This window comes from Etheostoma cragini, chromosome 9 (assembly GCF_013103735.1).
Source record: "Etheostoma cragini isolate CJK2018 chromosome 9, CSU_Ecrag_1.0, whole genome shotgun sequence".
NCBI classification, from domain to species: domain Eukaryota; kingdom Metazoa; phylum Chordata; class Actinopteri; order Perciformes; family Percidae; genus Etheostoma; species Etheostoma cragini.
The window spans coordinates 20153320-20170321 of record NC_048415.1 but is presented as its reverse complement, the minus strand read 5'-3'; the positions used below and the strand labels follow the sequence as shown (position 1 = coordinate 20170321).

General features: G+C 41.5%; 1 protein-coding gene across 3 annotated transcripts in view; it reads left to right on the top strand.

Annotated features, from left to right (window-relative positions):
- Positions 1-17002, top strand: part of LOC117950385 (importin-13-like) — a 28124-nt gene that overhangs the window by 1948 nt on the left and 9174 nt on the right. For all 3 annotated transcript variants that reach the window (XR_004657879.1, XM_034881405.1, XM_034881404.1), the window contains exons 3-13: positions 6265-6390; positions 6518-6874; positions 8770-9023; positions 12248-12388; positions 12719-12860; positions 13578-13744; positions 13999-14119; positions 14873-15020; positions 15144-15325; positions 15599-15625; positions 15791-15925. Coding sequence is in view for 2 of the 3 variants with exons in the window: in XM_034881405.1 (XP_034737296.1) it covers positions 6265-6390; positions 6518-6874; positions 8770-9023; positions 12248-12388; positions 12719-12860; positions 13578-13744; positions 13999-14119; positions 14873-15020; positions 15144-15325; positions 15599-15625; positions 15791-15925 (1800 nt within the window). In the remaining variant the exon portion in view is untranslated. The remainder of the gene's footprint in view (positions 1-6264; positions 6391-6517; positions 6875-8769; positions 9024-12247; positions 12389-12718; positions 12861-13577; positions 13745-13998; positions 14120-14872; positions 15021-15143; positions 15326-15598; positions 15626-15790; positions 15926-17002) is intronic.

The window sequence follows — 17002 nt, the reverse complement described above, 5'->3', positions numbered from 1 at the left end:
ACATTAGGCATTCAGTGATTTATTTGATTATCTGAACATGAAATGTTTGCAATGGTTAGATGTAGGATAATGGTTGGCGCTGCAAAGAGGAATCAATGAGTGCTCAACTATCTAATTTATCGCCAACTATTTTAATAATTCGAACTCTGATTCTAGGTTAAATGTGAATATTTTCTAGTTTCTTTACTCCTCTGTGACAGGAAACTGAAGACATCTCAGTTGAGGACAAAACAAGACAACTGTAAACATCTTGGGCTTTGGAAAACACTGATCAACATTTTTCCCCATTATTATTGACCAAACAAGTAATCCATTAATCGAGAAATAAACAACAGATTAATCAACATTGATAATAATCGTTAGTTGCAGCCCTAGTAAAGATAATTCTAAAGGAAATAAAAAGTGTTAAGGAATGTCATTTGTGATGTCATGGCACTGCATATTTAGAAACTGAACTCCGACCATCAAACTGATCTGCTTCTCCTCTTTTTAACACACTGGGGTAGAGGGTTGGGCGGTAATAGGGTATACCGCAGGGTCTTAAAATCAGCAACGGTATCCGTTTTAGTACGGTCACTAAAAAAATGCAATGCATTTACATAGAAGACAAGGATTAAATATTACATATAATGTATTTAATGCCAAAAAATGCTTATGTGTGGTTGTCATCACGTGACAGTGGAGAGAGGGAGAGAGGGAGAGAGATATGGCAAGTGACCTGGTCTTGTAGAAGAACACAACTTCTGCAGTTTGGGAGCATTTGGGGTTCCAGCCTAATGAGAAGGAGCGGTGTTTCAGGATTAGTGTTTGGTATTCACTTTCTCAACGGCGGAGGCACAAGCCAACAGTGTGGTGACGCCGTCATAGCCTTACGTCATCATTTTTATTAGTCACGGTAATACTGTATACCGTGGTAAAATAGGGAGGAGGCCCAAAAATCCAAAGGGTGCTATCCAACAAAAATGTGGATCCCACCTAACGCTACTGGGGCACAGTAAAAGGTGGCCTCTAAAATATCATTTTGACATGACATGATATTTTATTCAGATGTTTTTGTGTGTGGGTTTGTACAGTTTAAGGTGGATTTTCAGATCCTGTTAAAGCACTCAATCTACAAGGCTATGAGAACTTTTTTAATAACAACACATTTGCATTTCCTAACATATATTCTTCTTCTAAGACATGGCTGTAGTTAGAATGTACATTCAGACATTGGGCTAATGATTTTCTTTTCTTTCCATATTTGGATTATTCTATATCATCTGGCTTGACGTAGTTGTACGTAATTAGTTATGGAATTAGCATGCCGGTGTTTGTTCACTGGAATAAGAGCAAGACGATGGGTTTCTATAGTATCTGCACCTAAAAACGTAATATTAGTATCTGTGTCAGACCACCAACCCAATGCATTTTGAAAAGGAGATGTTGCTTTTACCTGTAATTTTATTGCCTTCTCTGCCAAACAACCAAATCAGGTAACAGTAATATATACACACTAGCATCAGACTCCTCGTTGTGTTTATCAATAGAAAGTCAACTGGCTTCCCAAAAGATGAGAGCATGAGATGAGAGAACCAGTTTCTAAAAGAGTTAAATTTAAAAAAAAGACCAGCAGTGCAGAAATGTCACTGGCTACGTTTACATGCACATAAAAAACCCGCTTATTAATATTCTTCCTAAGCTGTTCACATGGCTAATGAAAAAAGAATTTTCCACATGTGGCTGTGCAAAATAGGTTTTGTTTTTTAAGGTGGATTTGTTAGACCGTGTGCAAACACCCTTCCTCTTTTATCCCTTCCTCTTTCATCCCTTCAACCACCTTGAAAATGTTAGTGTTGAAATATAGGCACATATCCATAAAGCTGTTGGTATCCAAGTCTTTCAATGTTTAAAATTAGGTTTGTTTCTCCTTCTGACCAGAAATGAGGCTATTTTTTTGGGGGGGGGCATGCATGCATGCATTTCTACCCCAGCCTTGTAAGGTTTTGGCTAGTTGATTTGTGTACAACACCCATAGCAACACACATAGATGACCGTAAGCCATAAACAAGCAAGAGGCCACGAACTGCGGTTAAAAAGAACCAGTTGAGACACACTTCTTAGTGTTGCATGCAAACGTAGTCACTGTTACACAGTGGGATGGTGGAGCGTGTGTGCAGGTTTCATACAGTACATGGTGGTGGAGATGATGGTTCCTGGCCCAGTACTTGTATGTGTCCAACAGAAAGCTCTTTGTTCAATCTCGGGACTGTGAAACAACGTTCCGCATTGTCACTATCTTTGTGTGTAGAATGAAAGGGTGTGTGTACTGCATCACATTTCCACCCAAATATAATTAGTCTTGTCTAGAACCACTATTTAAATATTCCAAGCAAGTAGATTTTAGATTAAATTGGAGCCCTACACTTTGCTGTGAAACAGTATGCTGTATTTGGTGGAAATTGTTCATGTAACCGAGGTTTGCATTTGGAGACACTTGGTGCAAGTGGTTGTTGTTTGCTGTGGACGTGCTGAGATTTTATCACTATTGGCAACATGGTATTCTTAATTTCTGCCTTGGCCGTGTGCTTTCAACCACCCGCGCACACTGTCACACAAACTATTCTTTGCTTATTAATCATCATTCCTCTGCGTATCTTTGGTTCGAACAGTTATAGCACCGTGTCATGATGGGTCAGTGGTGTGATGATGCCTTCTGCAGCACAGCAACAACACTGCCCTCCTATTACTACATTGACTTTGAGTGTGACACTCTATTGGACAGATGGCTCGACAAACACACACACACACGCACATACACACAGACACAGACCTATGGCAGTGAGATGCCATTACCCGCTGTGTGTGAACACAGTGCGCAAAGACAAAATGTGTGTAGGCTTCTGTACTTATGCCTCATGTGGGGAAGGAGACATTTTTATGTTTACAAAAAAAAAGCCATGCTGCCACCTGTTTCTCTTCATCTGCTTTCTTGCACTTGCTCATCCTTTTAATAAGGTAAACCATCTTTTTGTTTGGATAATGGCTCCTACCTCATTTATGTGCTTCATATTTGTCCTTGATATTTTATTTCTTATAGGTATTGTAGTGGTCTTTGTTAACGCAGCTCAGCATCTACACTGTGCTTCTTCTTGTGGGCTTGGCAGTGAGCACACAACACAAGTGTATACCATTTACAGTAAATCCGTGGTTATGTGTGAGCAGATGGTGCATTAGTCTAACTGAGCCATGTTTCTCCATTTGCAGCCTCTTCTTCCTCCTGTTGGAAAAGAATTGTAGAGGAGGCTAATGACCTTTGACAGTGTCTGCCAGGAGAGCACGCCATCCTGAAGCCAGGTGGTTCAGGCAGGTTGCTACCATCTGTAGATATAATTAGTTGTTTCAGTTTCATTAGTTGCTTCTGGTGCAAATAAACACTACTACTTAAAAGGGTGTGCATGTGTTTTGCTTGTTGTAAGAACCAATTAATGATGGGCAATTAAAGTTAGTTGAGATAACTGCTGCATGTCTGGCGTGATTTCTAGGAGGAGACAGGCGGTGGTTCTTTGTAAGAAGATTAAAGCAGCAGAATGAACAGACTGTTTTGTGCCTCGTCTTTTGATAATAAACCTAGGAGGAACAGACACAGACACAGACACATCGCCGTTTGGGCTTGGATAAGGAGAGGTCTGCGATCACACGGTGGACTGCTGTAATGATCCACTGCTGCTTTGAAGTCCGATATCACAGTTTCACTTACAGAAAGGGTAGAGTGAGGCAGACTAACAAATAACATCCTCATTTTTTTTTTTAATCAAATGAAGGCATGAAAATGTTCCTCAGAAAGACCCCGCCAACTCGTAAAAAAATAGAAACCATTGACATCAGTTCTGTCACGCAGCGCTGTCTACAGAAATCTGTTAACATTTAAATCAAAATAAGCCTGTTTTCGTAGGTTCAGGTTTTTCCTTCCAACTGTTGAAAGTGCAAAGATTCTCATAAAAATTCTAACTTTGCTGTGTGAGATGCTAGACTATTGAGACCAGCTTAGTCAAAGCTGCACATACTATACCTGCACCTAGAGATGTCTCTTACACACATCATACTCTGTGACTAGGGATGCAGCGGGTAACCAATTTCATTATTAAGCGCGTTTTAAAACGCCACGGTTAATTAATCGTAAAGGCTCCGCTACACAGAATGTTAACTGACTGCAAGTTATGTGTAGCTGTGTGTGTAGTTCTTATAAAACCTCCTTGACAACAGAAACGTTCGCATTTACACACACACACACATGGCACAACCGACGCACAGGGGCTCCCCGCGGTGGGGTTACTTACAGCTGCAATTTCTTAAAGTTGCATAGAGTTAGCAAACACCCGGAAAACACAGGGCCAGCCCCCGACCTCACAAAAGGCTGCAGAAATCCCCGTTGCATCTGCAACAGGAAATACAGATCAATTTAAATAAAACGGTTGTAGATTGATTATATAATCCTTTTCAAAACATTCAAAATTGTTACTGTTTTCTGTTTCAAAAGGCAGCAAAAAATAACATTCAAATCTAGAGTGTTCATGTACAGTACATGTAGTGTTCATTTCGTACATTGGCAGGGAAATTAATTGATGCCTAATAATCGTTGATGGTAATCGTTAAACCATGATTATTTTTTCAGAGTTAATCGCTTACATTCCTGTCTGGAACCCATCGTAGTATTACTCATCCTACCTACATAAAACGTCTCCGATGAGAAAAACGGGAAAAATGTAGTTTTTAGAAGGAGAGAGAGAGCAGAGGGATCAAATGAAACTGGTAGGAGCAGAGAGAGAAATGAGAAGAAAGAAAGAGGAGAGAAAGACTGCTGGCAGATGGATTATTGGATGGATTATGTGTCCCGTGTTGCTCAGACACTTAGTGCTGGCTGCCAGCAGTTTTGTTTGTGTGTTAGTGATAGACCGATTGGATCGGCTGGCCGATATATTGGGCCAATATTTGGGTTTCTACGCGTATCGGCCCGGCGGATACGCATTATTTCCCCGCCGTTATAAACAGACAGGCGTCCACAGGCAGACTAGAGACGCTGCAGTTCAAGTGCAGACCGTGCACTGCCCCTCCACAACTCTCAAATTACAAATCAAGCACTTTATTTCAATGGCTACTTTTCAGGTTTATTGTTTTTTTAAATTGTAAATGTAAATAGTGCTTATATAGTCTTAACAACTCCTCAAAGCGCTTTTACATCTACAGGAAACCATTCACCATTCACATACATTCATACACTGTGGCCGGGGCTGCCGTACAAGGTGCCACCTGCTCATCAGATAAACATTCAGACACATTCACACTCCGATGCGCAGCACCGGGGGCAACTCGGGGTTCAGTGTCTTGCCCAAGGACACTTCGACAATGACTGCAGGGGCGGGGATCGAACCACCAACCTTCCGATTTGCAGGCAACCGCTCTACCACTGATCCACAGCCGCCCCTTTAAAATTATTTAAATATGTTGATAAAGGACACTTTGTAATGTCCTGATTATATCTGTACTACAATATGTCAGCAAGCAATGCATCATCAAGGCTGTGGTGTAGATGTTGATGAAAACCTTTTACCCTTGCAAAGTTAACCATATGCAGTGCGCCTATCCATATAATGCACATTGCACAAAAAATTTGGGTGCGATGAATGTAAGATGATCGCAGAAGCTACACTGATCTGCGTGTGTGCGTTTGCGTGTGTGCGTGTGTGCCTGTGTGCGTGTGTGTGGCACGGCCAGGATTAGAGGTGTCTTTTTAATTATAACTCCCTTTTACCCTTCTTTTATTTTCCTCTCTCATACTCATCCTTCATCTACTTTCTCTTTGTCTTGCTGCCCCTTCTTGTTCTCTCTGCACTCAAGTACTCAAATTAGCCCGAGCTGTGCTTCAGAGAGTGCTGTTTTCAGGTCATTGCTTTCACCATTGTTAAGGTTTTTTGAGGTAAACTGTTCACTATGTGTCTGCGTGCTTGCCTTGTTACGAGTGGGAAAAGATGCTCTTTTCTCTAGGTAACCAGCTTTTTCCATCAACTAGAGCTTAAAGGACCATGTTTTTCCTTCTGCTGGTCTGTTATCTCTGACACCCACTCTTGTGAATATTTGTTGTGTATTAGTGTAGTTGCAACCAGTTCTCAAATGGTATTTCTTTGTGCAACGTTGTTTAACCCCCCCATTGTTTAACCATCCACAAATTGTACAGATTCTGTAACTTTTCTTTCTCATTGTTTCCTCTTTCTTCTTTATTCATAGGCCCTTCACCAGTTGTACTACGATCCCAATATAGAAAACAAGAATCTGGCCCAGAAATGGCTTATGCAGGCTCAGGTCTCGCCTCAGGCCTGGCAGTTCTGCTGGGCCCTACTAAGCCCAGATAAGGTATACAAACACTCACATGGTCTCTCCCTCTCTCACACACACACACACATACACACACATACACACACACAAACACAAACACAAACAAAGAATTTTGTATCATTTGCATTAATCTTATCTCTGACAGGTGCCAGAGATCCAGTACTTTGGTGCCAGCGCGCTTCACACCAAGATCTCTCGCTACTGGTCAGACATCCCCTCAGACCAGTATGAGTCTCTAAAGACCCAGCTGTTCTCCCAGATTGCCTGCTTCTCCTCCGGCTCCAAGATGGTGCTTACCCGGCTATGTGTGGCCCTGGCTTCTCTGGCACTCAACACAATGCCTGAGGCCTGGCCTGGTGCAGTGGCAGAGATGGTGCGGGTGTTTCAGGAGGAGGGGGGAGGGGTGGACGGGCGGGCACGCTGCCTGGCATTGCTGGAGCTGCTCACTGTCCTGCCGGAGGAGTTCCAGACCAGCCGCCTGCCACAGTATAGAAAGGGACAGGTACGTACCTTCTCCCAACTCCGAAGGTGGTGGTGCCCCCCTGTGCAATATTTACAGTTTTCTTGATTAATTTGTTTGTCAGGATGTATCCAACCTTAATATGTTTCGAGAACCCACTGAAATGACTCTATTGCACAGAGTACTGAAGATTGTCAAGTACCTAAAGCTGGCAGTGAATGTTTTTTCAGATTATTGGTCTTGTTTACTTACTCTTTAATCGGATATTCTCAGATAAATAATTTAAATCCGCAATTTAATGCTGGAAATGTTATTGAACAGCTTGTACAGCTCATAAAGGGCTTGGGCTAATGTGGTCTAGCATGACTCACAACACTCATGGATCCCCAACCTGTGCCTCTTCCCACTTCACAGTCAATTGGAACACTGTTGTGGTGGGTGTCTATTGAACATTTCGGAAAAAAATACATAACACTATTTCTATTAAAGTTATTCTTATTTTACCAATTTTAATTCTCCACCCTATTTTAGTTTTTACTCACTAACTACTTTAATCTGCTGACCTTTTACACACACACACACACACACACACACACACACATACACACACACACACACACCTACCTAACATCCAGTTTGTAGCAACGGTCTGCATACAGTGAGGAAAATAAGTATTTGAACACCCTGCTATTTTGCAAGTTCTCCCACTTAGAAATCACGGAGGTGTCTGAAATTTTCATTGTAGGTGCATGTCCACTGTGAGAGACATAATCTAAAAAGAAGAAATCAGTGTATGATTTTTTAACTATGTATTTGAATGGACAGCTGCACATAAGTATTTGAACACCTGAAAAAATTAACATTAATATTTGGTACAGCAGCCTTTGTTTTCAATTACAGAGGTCACATACATGGCCCCGGTCATCCTCTCCTTAATACAGCGCAGTTGCCCTGTCCCATGTGCAGAAAACCACCCCCAAAGCATGATGGTACCACCCCCATGCTTCACAGTATGGCTGCTGTTCTTGGGATGATACTCATCATTCTTCTTCCTCCAAACACCGTTAGTTGAATTAAAAGTTCTATTTTGGTCTCATCTGACCACATGACTTTCTCCCATGACTCCTCTGGATCATCCAAATGGTCACTGGCAAACTTAAGACGGGCCTTGACATGTGCTGGTTTAAGCAGGGGAACCTTCCGTGCCATGCATGATTTCAAACCATGACGTCTTAGTGTATTACCAACAGTAACCTTGGAAACGGTGGTCCCAGCTCTTTTCAGGTCATTGACCAGCTCCTCCCGTGTATTTCTGGGCGGATTTCTCACCTTTCTTAGGATCATTGAGACCCCACGAGGTGAGATCTTGCATGTAGCCCCAGTCCGAGGGAGGTTGACAGTCATGTTAGTAGTTGGATTCTTACTGATTGTATGGGGTGGACAGGTGTCTTTTTGCAGCTAACGACCTCAATGCATCTAATTTAGGATAATAAATGGAGTGGAGGGTGACATTTTGAAGGCAGACAAACAGGTCTTTGAAGGTCAGAATTCTATCTGATAGACAGGTGTTCAAATACTTATTTGCAGCTGTTTCATACAAATAAATAGTTAAAAAATCATACATTGTGATTTCTGGATTTATTTTTTTAGATTATGTCTCGCAGTAGACATGCACCTACGATGACAATTTCAGACCCCTCCATGATTTCTAAGTGGAAGAACTTGCAAAATAGCAGGGTGTTCAAATACTTATTTTCCTCACTGAATGTGTTCAGTGTTGCCTGAATGGGTTTAAGATTAACTTATAGCTATCCCTACTAGCTTGGCTCTTGCGTGCCGCCACAAATATATCAGCGTATGGAAAACTCTGCTTACAATTAGCCTTCTTACAAAGCAGTACACTAGCAGTCTAACCCTCATTGTGACCCTTCCTCTAGGTTCGCGGCGCCCTGGGCCGTGAGTGGGGGTCAGTGTGTCCCTTACTGCAGCAACTACTGAGAAGGACAGATAGCCCCGGGGCAGTTAAAGCTCGCGTGCTGCGCTGCCTGTCATCCTGGGTGCTGCTCGATGTGCCCCTCAACGAGAGTGAAGGCCTGGTGCAAGACTGCTTCAGTGCCCTGCATGATCCAGAGCTCTTTGACACAGCGGTAGAGGCAATCGTCAACGCCATCTCACAGCCCGACTCCCAAAGGTGTTTACAAATCGGTGACAGTCTGCACTAAAAACCCAAGAAAAGGCACAAAAAAAGAAAGAAATGATGATGTTACTGTATGGCAAGAAAGCTTGTGAAGGTTTTGACTAGAGAAATGACACTAGTGCCGAATGGAGATGAGAGAGGGTGAACAGAGGGGGAAAAGATGCATTAGCCAAGGGCAGGAAACGGACATGGTGGGCACTGGAAGGGCATCAGGGAGGGAGGGAGGCAAGGAGGGAGGGATTGATACAGGGTAAGTTGACAGCCAGGGGGAGGAGAGCGTAATTTCTCGGTTGGCTGGCGTTGCTATGGTTACAGAGCTGGGGAGAGATGTCATCATGCCCTGGTTGATTCAGACATGGCAGGCAACTATTACCCCTCCCCGTGAGAGGGAGACCCAGAGCTTGGGATGGGTTGATACAAAGAAGAAAGGGTGCAAGGGGAAGGTATGAAAGTATGCAAGTGTGAATTTGCTGCTGACAAGTTAGTTTAAACGCGCCCACATTTTGCAGAACAGATGGTGGGAAGACAATTAATGGCAGTGGAGTAACAGGTAGAAGTAGCAGAAATTGTTGCTGGGCTCCTAGAGGTAAGAGTAGGTTAGTGATAGATTGGATTCTGCATGTGTTGGTTAGGTCCTCCCACAGTTCTTGACTCTCTCATTAGTAGCATCTCTTGATTTGGCTGTTTTTGACAGATCATTGTGTGATTTATGGGTTTATATTACAACCGAAAATGTGTGTGTGGTGTGTCTATGAGAAAGAAGGAAAATAAATGAATGTATTAGAAAACCTGGTGCAAGGGTTTTTCCTCCATCCTCTCTAGGAAGTTGTAGCCCACCTTTTTCCATCTGTAGATTCTAATGTCTTTGTTTATTCTTTGGTATCTTGTTTCTAACTCTGCCTCTGTTTCTTTGTGCTTTTCTTTCCCCCTTTTACTTCTCTCACCATCAGCACTAAGCCCTCCTCCCTGTCTCTTGTTCTCTCCCTCTGTTTAAACACATTACAGTCAAGTCATTTGGGGGAGGGGGAAAGGGGGAGTGGGGGGGATGCTATTGGTCCAGCTGCATCCTGTTGCTAGGTAACCCATTTCCCCTGTGTCGGAGTGTTGCAGTAATTGCAGACAGCATCAGGGGGAGATGGGGTGGTGGAGGTAGAGAATAAAGGAGGAGTCAGGATGGAGGCAGAAAGTGTATAACAGTAGGGCAGAGACCAAAAGACGAGAGGACAGGCAACTATGATGAGAGGAGACTGCAGCAGACAGTCTCAGAGGACACTGCAGAATGTCTTCTTTCATGGCAACGTTTACAAATCTATTCTGCCCTTTTTGTTGTATTGCATACACACCAAGGCCTTTTCCAAGGCTAAGAGTACATGACCTGCATTTGCAAAGCACCTTGTTAAAAATGAATGATCTTCTGAGTGCATGAGTGCAGTCTGCTACTCACATAAATTGTAGTCGGTCCCTGCACTGCTCGCACAGAGTTACTCAGGCACCCTGCACAGATGATATTATAGGCCATAAACACACACAGGTTCCTGACACATTTGATGGAGGCCAGATTCATACACATCACATCTCAGCAGGGTGGAGCTTTTGCCACTGAAGGCTGAATCAGTGTTGGTTGCTGAGTAGGAGACTCAGCTTTATGACGCAGGAACATAGATTTGGCTTCTCTGCTTATAAGGTGTCCTGAGGGAATTGAGAATAACAAATACTTCCCAGGGCCTCGGTACAACATGCATGTAAACTAGAGAGCAGAGAATGCTGTCCACTATTTTTGGATGACTAGTAAGGTCATTTAGGCTACTAATGCCAAACAATTAGACCAATTGTTCTTTCACAGCAAATTAATCAACATCAGTTTTGTTTGTTGTATAATTTTTTATTTATTAAGCAGAAATACCAAAAGCCCTACAATTAGATCTAAGAGCTAATCAGCTTGTTTTTTTAATTTTTTGTTTCTTTTCAGAGGTCACACAACCTTTCTGTGTCATTGATGAATATTCATTGACTCTGACTAAAGCCCGACCGATATATCGGAGGGCTGATATGAGGCATTTCCCAAACTGTATTGGCATTTAAAATGGCTGATGAAAAAATAAAATAATTATTCATCAGAATCATTTATAATGATAAATAAATGTTTGTCTGATAAAAAAATTTAAAAAATAAAATAAAAAGGGACTGTAAACCACGTTATGATTGTTGGTGTTGAATAGTTTGTCCACCAGAGGGCGCTCTACTACGGCCCTGTTGGCAACACTGATTTTAGTTTTTGTTTCTTTAATACATTTTGATGTTCCTCTGTTCTGTTGTGACAATGAAACAAATTATCTTAACTCAACTACCTACAAATAACTAATGTTAGGGAAACCTGTTTATGTTTTCTTACACGTTTCTGGATTTTAAAAAAAATATGTATTGCCCGATATATTGAAATATCGGATTTTTAAATAACCAAATATTTGTATTTTATCAGCCTTAAAAATCCATTATCGGTAAGGCTCTAATTGACCACGTCCATATTGATGTTCTCAGATGCTCGCCTGCCTGCATACCATAAAACCCCCCTGAGACTGACACACATGTAATATGGTTTACATTTATAGCATTCACATATGCACATAACACGCACGCCCTTCATCTCCAAATGTCGCCCCTTCACTTGCCGTCATTAAGGATGACTGGAGGATGTCTGATGTTGTCACATGAGTAGATTTGAGCCTGTGTTGAGGAGTGTGTGTACCAGTGTGTCTCTGCAAGTTTGTGTGTGTGTCAGCACATGCGCGTGTTTTAGCTGGAGCGAGGTAAATTTCGACGGCTGAGACCACAGGAAGAAGACGGAATAATAACTGACAGCAGCAGCTAACCTCTGAGCTGGAGCTTTGAATAGATTTTCTGGTTCCCTGGTAGATGTGTGGGTTTTTTAGGGTGGGTGTGCTGGATCAGAGGTTGGACTGACTTGGACTGAGATATGATTTGAAATAAACACATGTTTTGACACAGAGCAAAAAATACATAAACCTAGCTGTTAGCGGTGTGAGTCAGTTTGATATTCACCAGTGGATGCTACCTGGCTGAGCATGCTATGTCCTTTTCACTTGTACAGCACTGTTTGCAATACTTTTTTAAAGCTTGTTTTCCTTAAATGAACTGGACATCTGACAGACTGTCATTTCTCTTTTTTCTTTGTCTGTGTGTGTGTCCATGGATTGTAGATATGTGAACACTTTGCTAAAACTGGTTCCTCAAGTGCTGGCCCTCCAGGACCAGCTCAGAGAGGCGGTTCAGAATGGAGACATGGAGACCTGCCATGGTATCTGCCGTATTGCCGTTACACTGGGAGAAAACCACTCCAGGTGTGTGTGTGTGTGTGTGTTTTCAGTTAATCTTTATCAATGTAAAGATTTAGTACACTTCTCTTTGCCAAAATGATTTACATATACGACTCAATTATTATTCAGTCTTAGTATGGTGATATAATGATTGATATAATCTCAATAAAATAGCCAGCTATATAAGAGAAACAGGTTTCTTAACTTTAATTTGCACTGAAACATAACATGCAATATTTTGTCCTTTGTCTTGTTTTTGTGTGTTGCTGTGTCTACTGATTGAGTGACATAGAGAGAGAAGGTTGCTAGTTTACTTTTTCTCCTTCTCTTCCCTCCACCCACGCCTCTCTCTAGGACTCTGTTGGAGCAGGTGGATCACTGGCAGAGCTTCCTGGCTTTAGTCAACATGATCATGTTTTGTACAGGCATCCCTGGCCACTACCCAGTCAATGAGACCACCAGTTCGCTCACACTCACCTTCTGGTATACACTACAAGTAAGGAATGTTAAAACCTCATCTATCCCGTAATGTCAAAGTGATGCCGTCAGGGTTCAAAATTAGCACCATCCACCAGTTTAATGCTGTTAAAATATCCAATTGGCTGGTAGATTTGGATAATTCACCAGCCACAAAAGCAATGCTAATCTACTGAGTGGATGGTAAAATGTCAACATTAACTAAACTTTTGGCTGGTGAACAAAAAAGTTAATTTTAAAATCTGCTGTGGTAGTTCAAAAAATAAATGGGACTATATATTTTCCTACGGGCTTAATTTACCCTTTCTTTCTCTCACCTTATCTTTACTAGGTACGTAAAACCCGTCCACATAATAAGCTTTGCACATTGTAGTCAGACTTGAAACAGTCATCTTTAGACAAACATTGTTCCTTTCACATTGAATGAATGTGCTGCTAATGGGTCTTTGGCTATAGTTTTCAAATAATAAAATATGGCAGCTTGTCTTGATAAATTAGATTTATTCTCTTCTACCTTATCCATAAGTTTGAGCAGGCAGAAAATATTACATCTACAGATGATTTATCGTTTTCTTAGTGATAAAGGAATGATAAATACTGTAAAATGGGTAATTCACTTGGGTGTCAGTTAATAGCGTGTGTGAGTCGTAACAGATGTTTTTGGTCAGTGAAGTGCAGAAATAATGTTCTCCTCCAGACCCAAGACAATTTCTTTTTCTCCCTACTCCATCCTCAGGATGAAATAATGTCATTTGAGTCGGATAAGCAGGCAGTGTATCTGCAGGTCTACAGGCCAGTATATTTCCAGTTGGTGGATGTTCTTCTACACAAAGCCCAGTTCCCCTCTGACCAGGAATATGCATCCTGGTCCTCTGATGAGAAAGAGCAATTCAGGATTTACAGGTGTGTATGTGCACATTTATATGCCTGTCTCTGTATTTTGTACATGCCTTTTCCCGCTGCACACTGTTGATTGCAAGTGTTTTAGAAATGTCTCGCTGACAGGGTGATTGGTCAGCATATGAGTGTGTTTGGCTCTAATAGACTCTCACTGGACTGGCAGCTGAGAGGGCAAAACCTGTCTGGCAAATATGTTAACAGATTATGTTCCAAGGGTGCATTCTCCTAAAATTTGTTTGTGCATGTCCGTCCCTCAGGGTGGATATCTCAGACACACTCATGTACGTGTATGAGATGCTGGGAGCAGAGCTGCTGAGTAACCTGTATGATAAATTAGGGAGACTGTTGACTAACGCAGAGCAGCCCACATCATGGCAGGTGGGTGAGACAAACGCAGACGAGCAAAGACGAAACGTGAAATATTCTCTGTTTCTTTGAGTGTTGCACCGAAGCCAGTACTGAACATGTGTCCTACCATTTGATAAACTATTGAAGATCAGTACCTTGTTTTCGGTATTTAACATTTTTATTAGAGCTGTAACAATTCCAAACATAATTCGGACAATTTTCTCTTTCAGTCACATTTAAAATACACAGCATATAAAGTAAACCACGCCTCTTTATTACCCCCCCTTGTGTATAGTGTATAGTGTTGACAACGAACAATTGAAATATTAATACAAAATATAAATAGTTCAACCAGTAATCACTTAAATAAATACAATAGGGCATATCTAAACAAAATCAACAATTACCATGCTTAAAGATTAAAGACCTTAGCTAATGTTAGCAATTAATTGCGGCTAAGTAAAAAAACGGGTTATTATGTAAAAAAAAAAAAAGTAATAATTGTTACAGGCCTAATTATTATACTATAATATCTAATTATATTATAATATAATTATTATATTATAACATATTATAATATAATACTGATAGTTAGCTTGCAATTCCACAATCTGAAATCTTAATAAACCTAGATTATATTTAATGTTGATTTTGGGTTATTTTCACTTAACACGATAATTTATTTTTTATTTTTATTAAATAATTGTTTTCTGTCATTCCTGTAATTCCATATTTCTCAACTGGTGATGAAAAATCCCCACTGATGTCCTTCTCCTCCTCCAGCACACAGAAGCCTTACTGTACGGCTTCCAGTCCATAGCAGAGACGATAGATGTGAATTACTCTGACGTCATCCCAGGCCTGATAGGACTCATCCCCAGAATCAACATCAACAACGTCCAACTAGCAGACACAGTGATGTTCACTATAGGTGAGAATCATCTCAGCACACATCACGACCGTTCACATGAATGTAGTGTAATGAAAAGGCAACACAGGTAGAAACAGGGATTGTTTAATTCCAGTTGTATCTGAACCTTTTCTCTCCCACTAGGTGCTTTGGCTGAATGGTTGGCAGACCACCCAGTGATGCTCAGCAGTGTCTTGCCCTTGGTGCTACAGGCTTTGGGGAACCCAGACCTTTCTGTTTCTTCTGTGTCTACACTCAAGAAAATTTGTAGGGAGTGCAAATATGACCTGCCACCCTACGCAACCAACATAGTAGCTGTCTCTCAGGTAACTGTGTGTCTCTTTTTTATTATTATGCTATTGCTTTTTTCACCCAGTTGTTCCAAGTAGGAGAGCCAGTAACAATCGATTTGATTTAGATTTATTTTTTACATTAACGGCTAAGGCGTTGGAGGCTTCTGTGATGTTCCTGCTTTCCAGAAATAACATTTACTCTTTGAAATTACTACAGTTGTATTATTTGGGAGTTATTTTTGGATTAGGGTAGGTTTTGTTGTGCTTTCAAAACAATAGAACCATCCCTTTCTCTTTTCTCTCAAGGAGGTGCTTATAAAACAGATACACAAGGTCAGTGTGTGCTCTCTTAAATTCCCTTTCTTTTTGTGTCTCGGCAGTCAAGTGATATTTAAAAAAAGAAACACTGTGAAAGAATTGTGTAACATGTTTTCAGTCGTAGTCTAAAAAAGAAGTGTTGAAAAATGACTGTAAACTCACCGCTTGCTTTTCTTGCAGACAAGTCAGTGTATGTGGCTGATGCAGGCTCTCGGCTTCCTGCTCTCAGCTCTCCCTGTGGAAGAGATCTTAAGAAACCTTCACTCTCTCATCACCCCCTACATTCAGCAACTGGAGAAGTTAGCGGATGAGACGGTGCGTACACAGGCCAACATGTTAACAGCACACACACACAAACACACACACAAACACAGAGCAGGCACAGCTGGAGTCTGGCCAATAGGAAGAGGCATTCTTTCTGTGTGGTGTCACTGCAGTGGAACATATCTCTGCGGGACCAGATTGGATTTGACCCTGCACCATGGGCTAGTGACTCACATGGAAGTAGCAAAGACACAGTTTCTCTCACACACACGCACAGACCAGATCAAGAGAGAAGACAAATCAAGCTCAGAAAAAATGCCTTCACAGACACACTTACAGTAGGTCATTCTTTTACATGTGCATGCACACAGTCATGCACAATTATTTACCCTGTTTAAATGTCATTTCTAATTGAGTCTGGATTTTCTGTCCCAACTGTCACGCTGGATGGTACAAATGTAGAGCCGATGTTATCTAAAAATAAACCGTTTGATATCTACTATATGTGGTACAAAGTAGATTTTCTCCCCATCCCTTTCACAATTAGTAAAGACTTTGGGTGGGGTGAATAGAGATGTCAGGTTAGATGAAGCTTCTCTCTGCGTGTCTGTCTCTGTCGCTGTGTCACCCTTCACACAGCACACACAGTCACACACTGTCTCATACATTCATCATCTCCGACTTCCTCCTTTTCTTATTTTTTTCCATCTAGCTTTTTTATGTATTGGCATTACATCAGACTAGATAATCAGGCGCTGTATCTGGAGCCGGACAAATACTGGCTCCTAGTGGGAAGAGCTTCAGGTTACATTACATCAGGGGTGAATGACCATTATGTCTGACGGGGCGGACTGCAAACGCCGATGGAGTCACTCTGATTTGGCTTCAAGCATAGTGTGCATGCAATGTTCTTGCTGTAGGATGACTGTACAGTAACAGCATCAACACGGTGAGGGGAGGAGGTAGAATGAAGGAGAGATGAGCGATGTGGATGCTCTTCGTAGTCGTTGGCTCTGTTACATCACCATAAAGACTGAGCAATGATTAAACACTGCTAGTGAAAACCTAATTTTACCTGGTGTGTGTGTGCATATTCTGATGTGTATCAATGGGAAAACTGGTATGAGA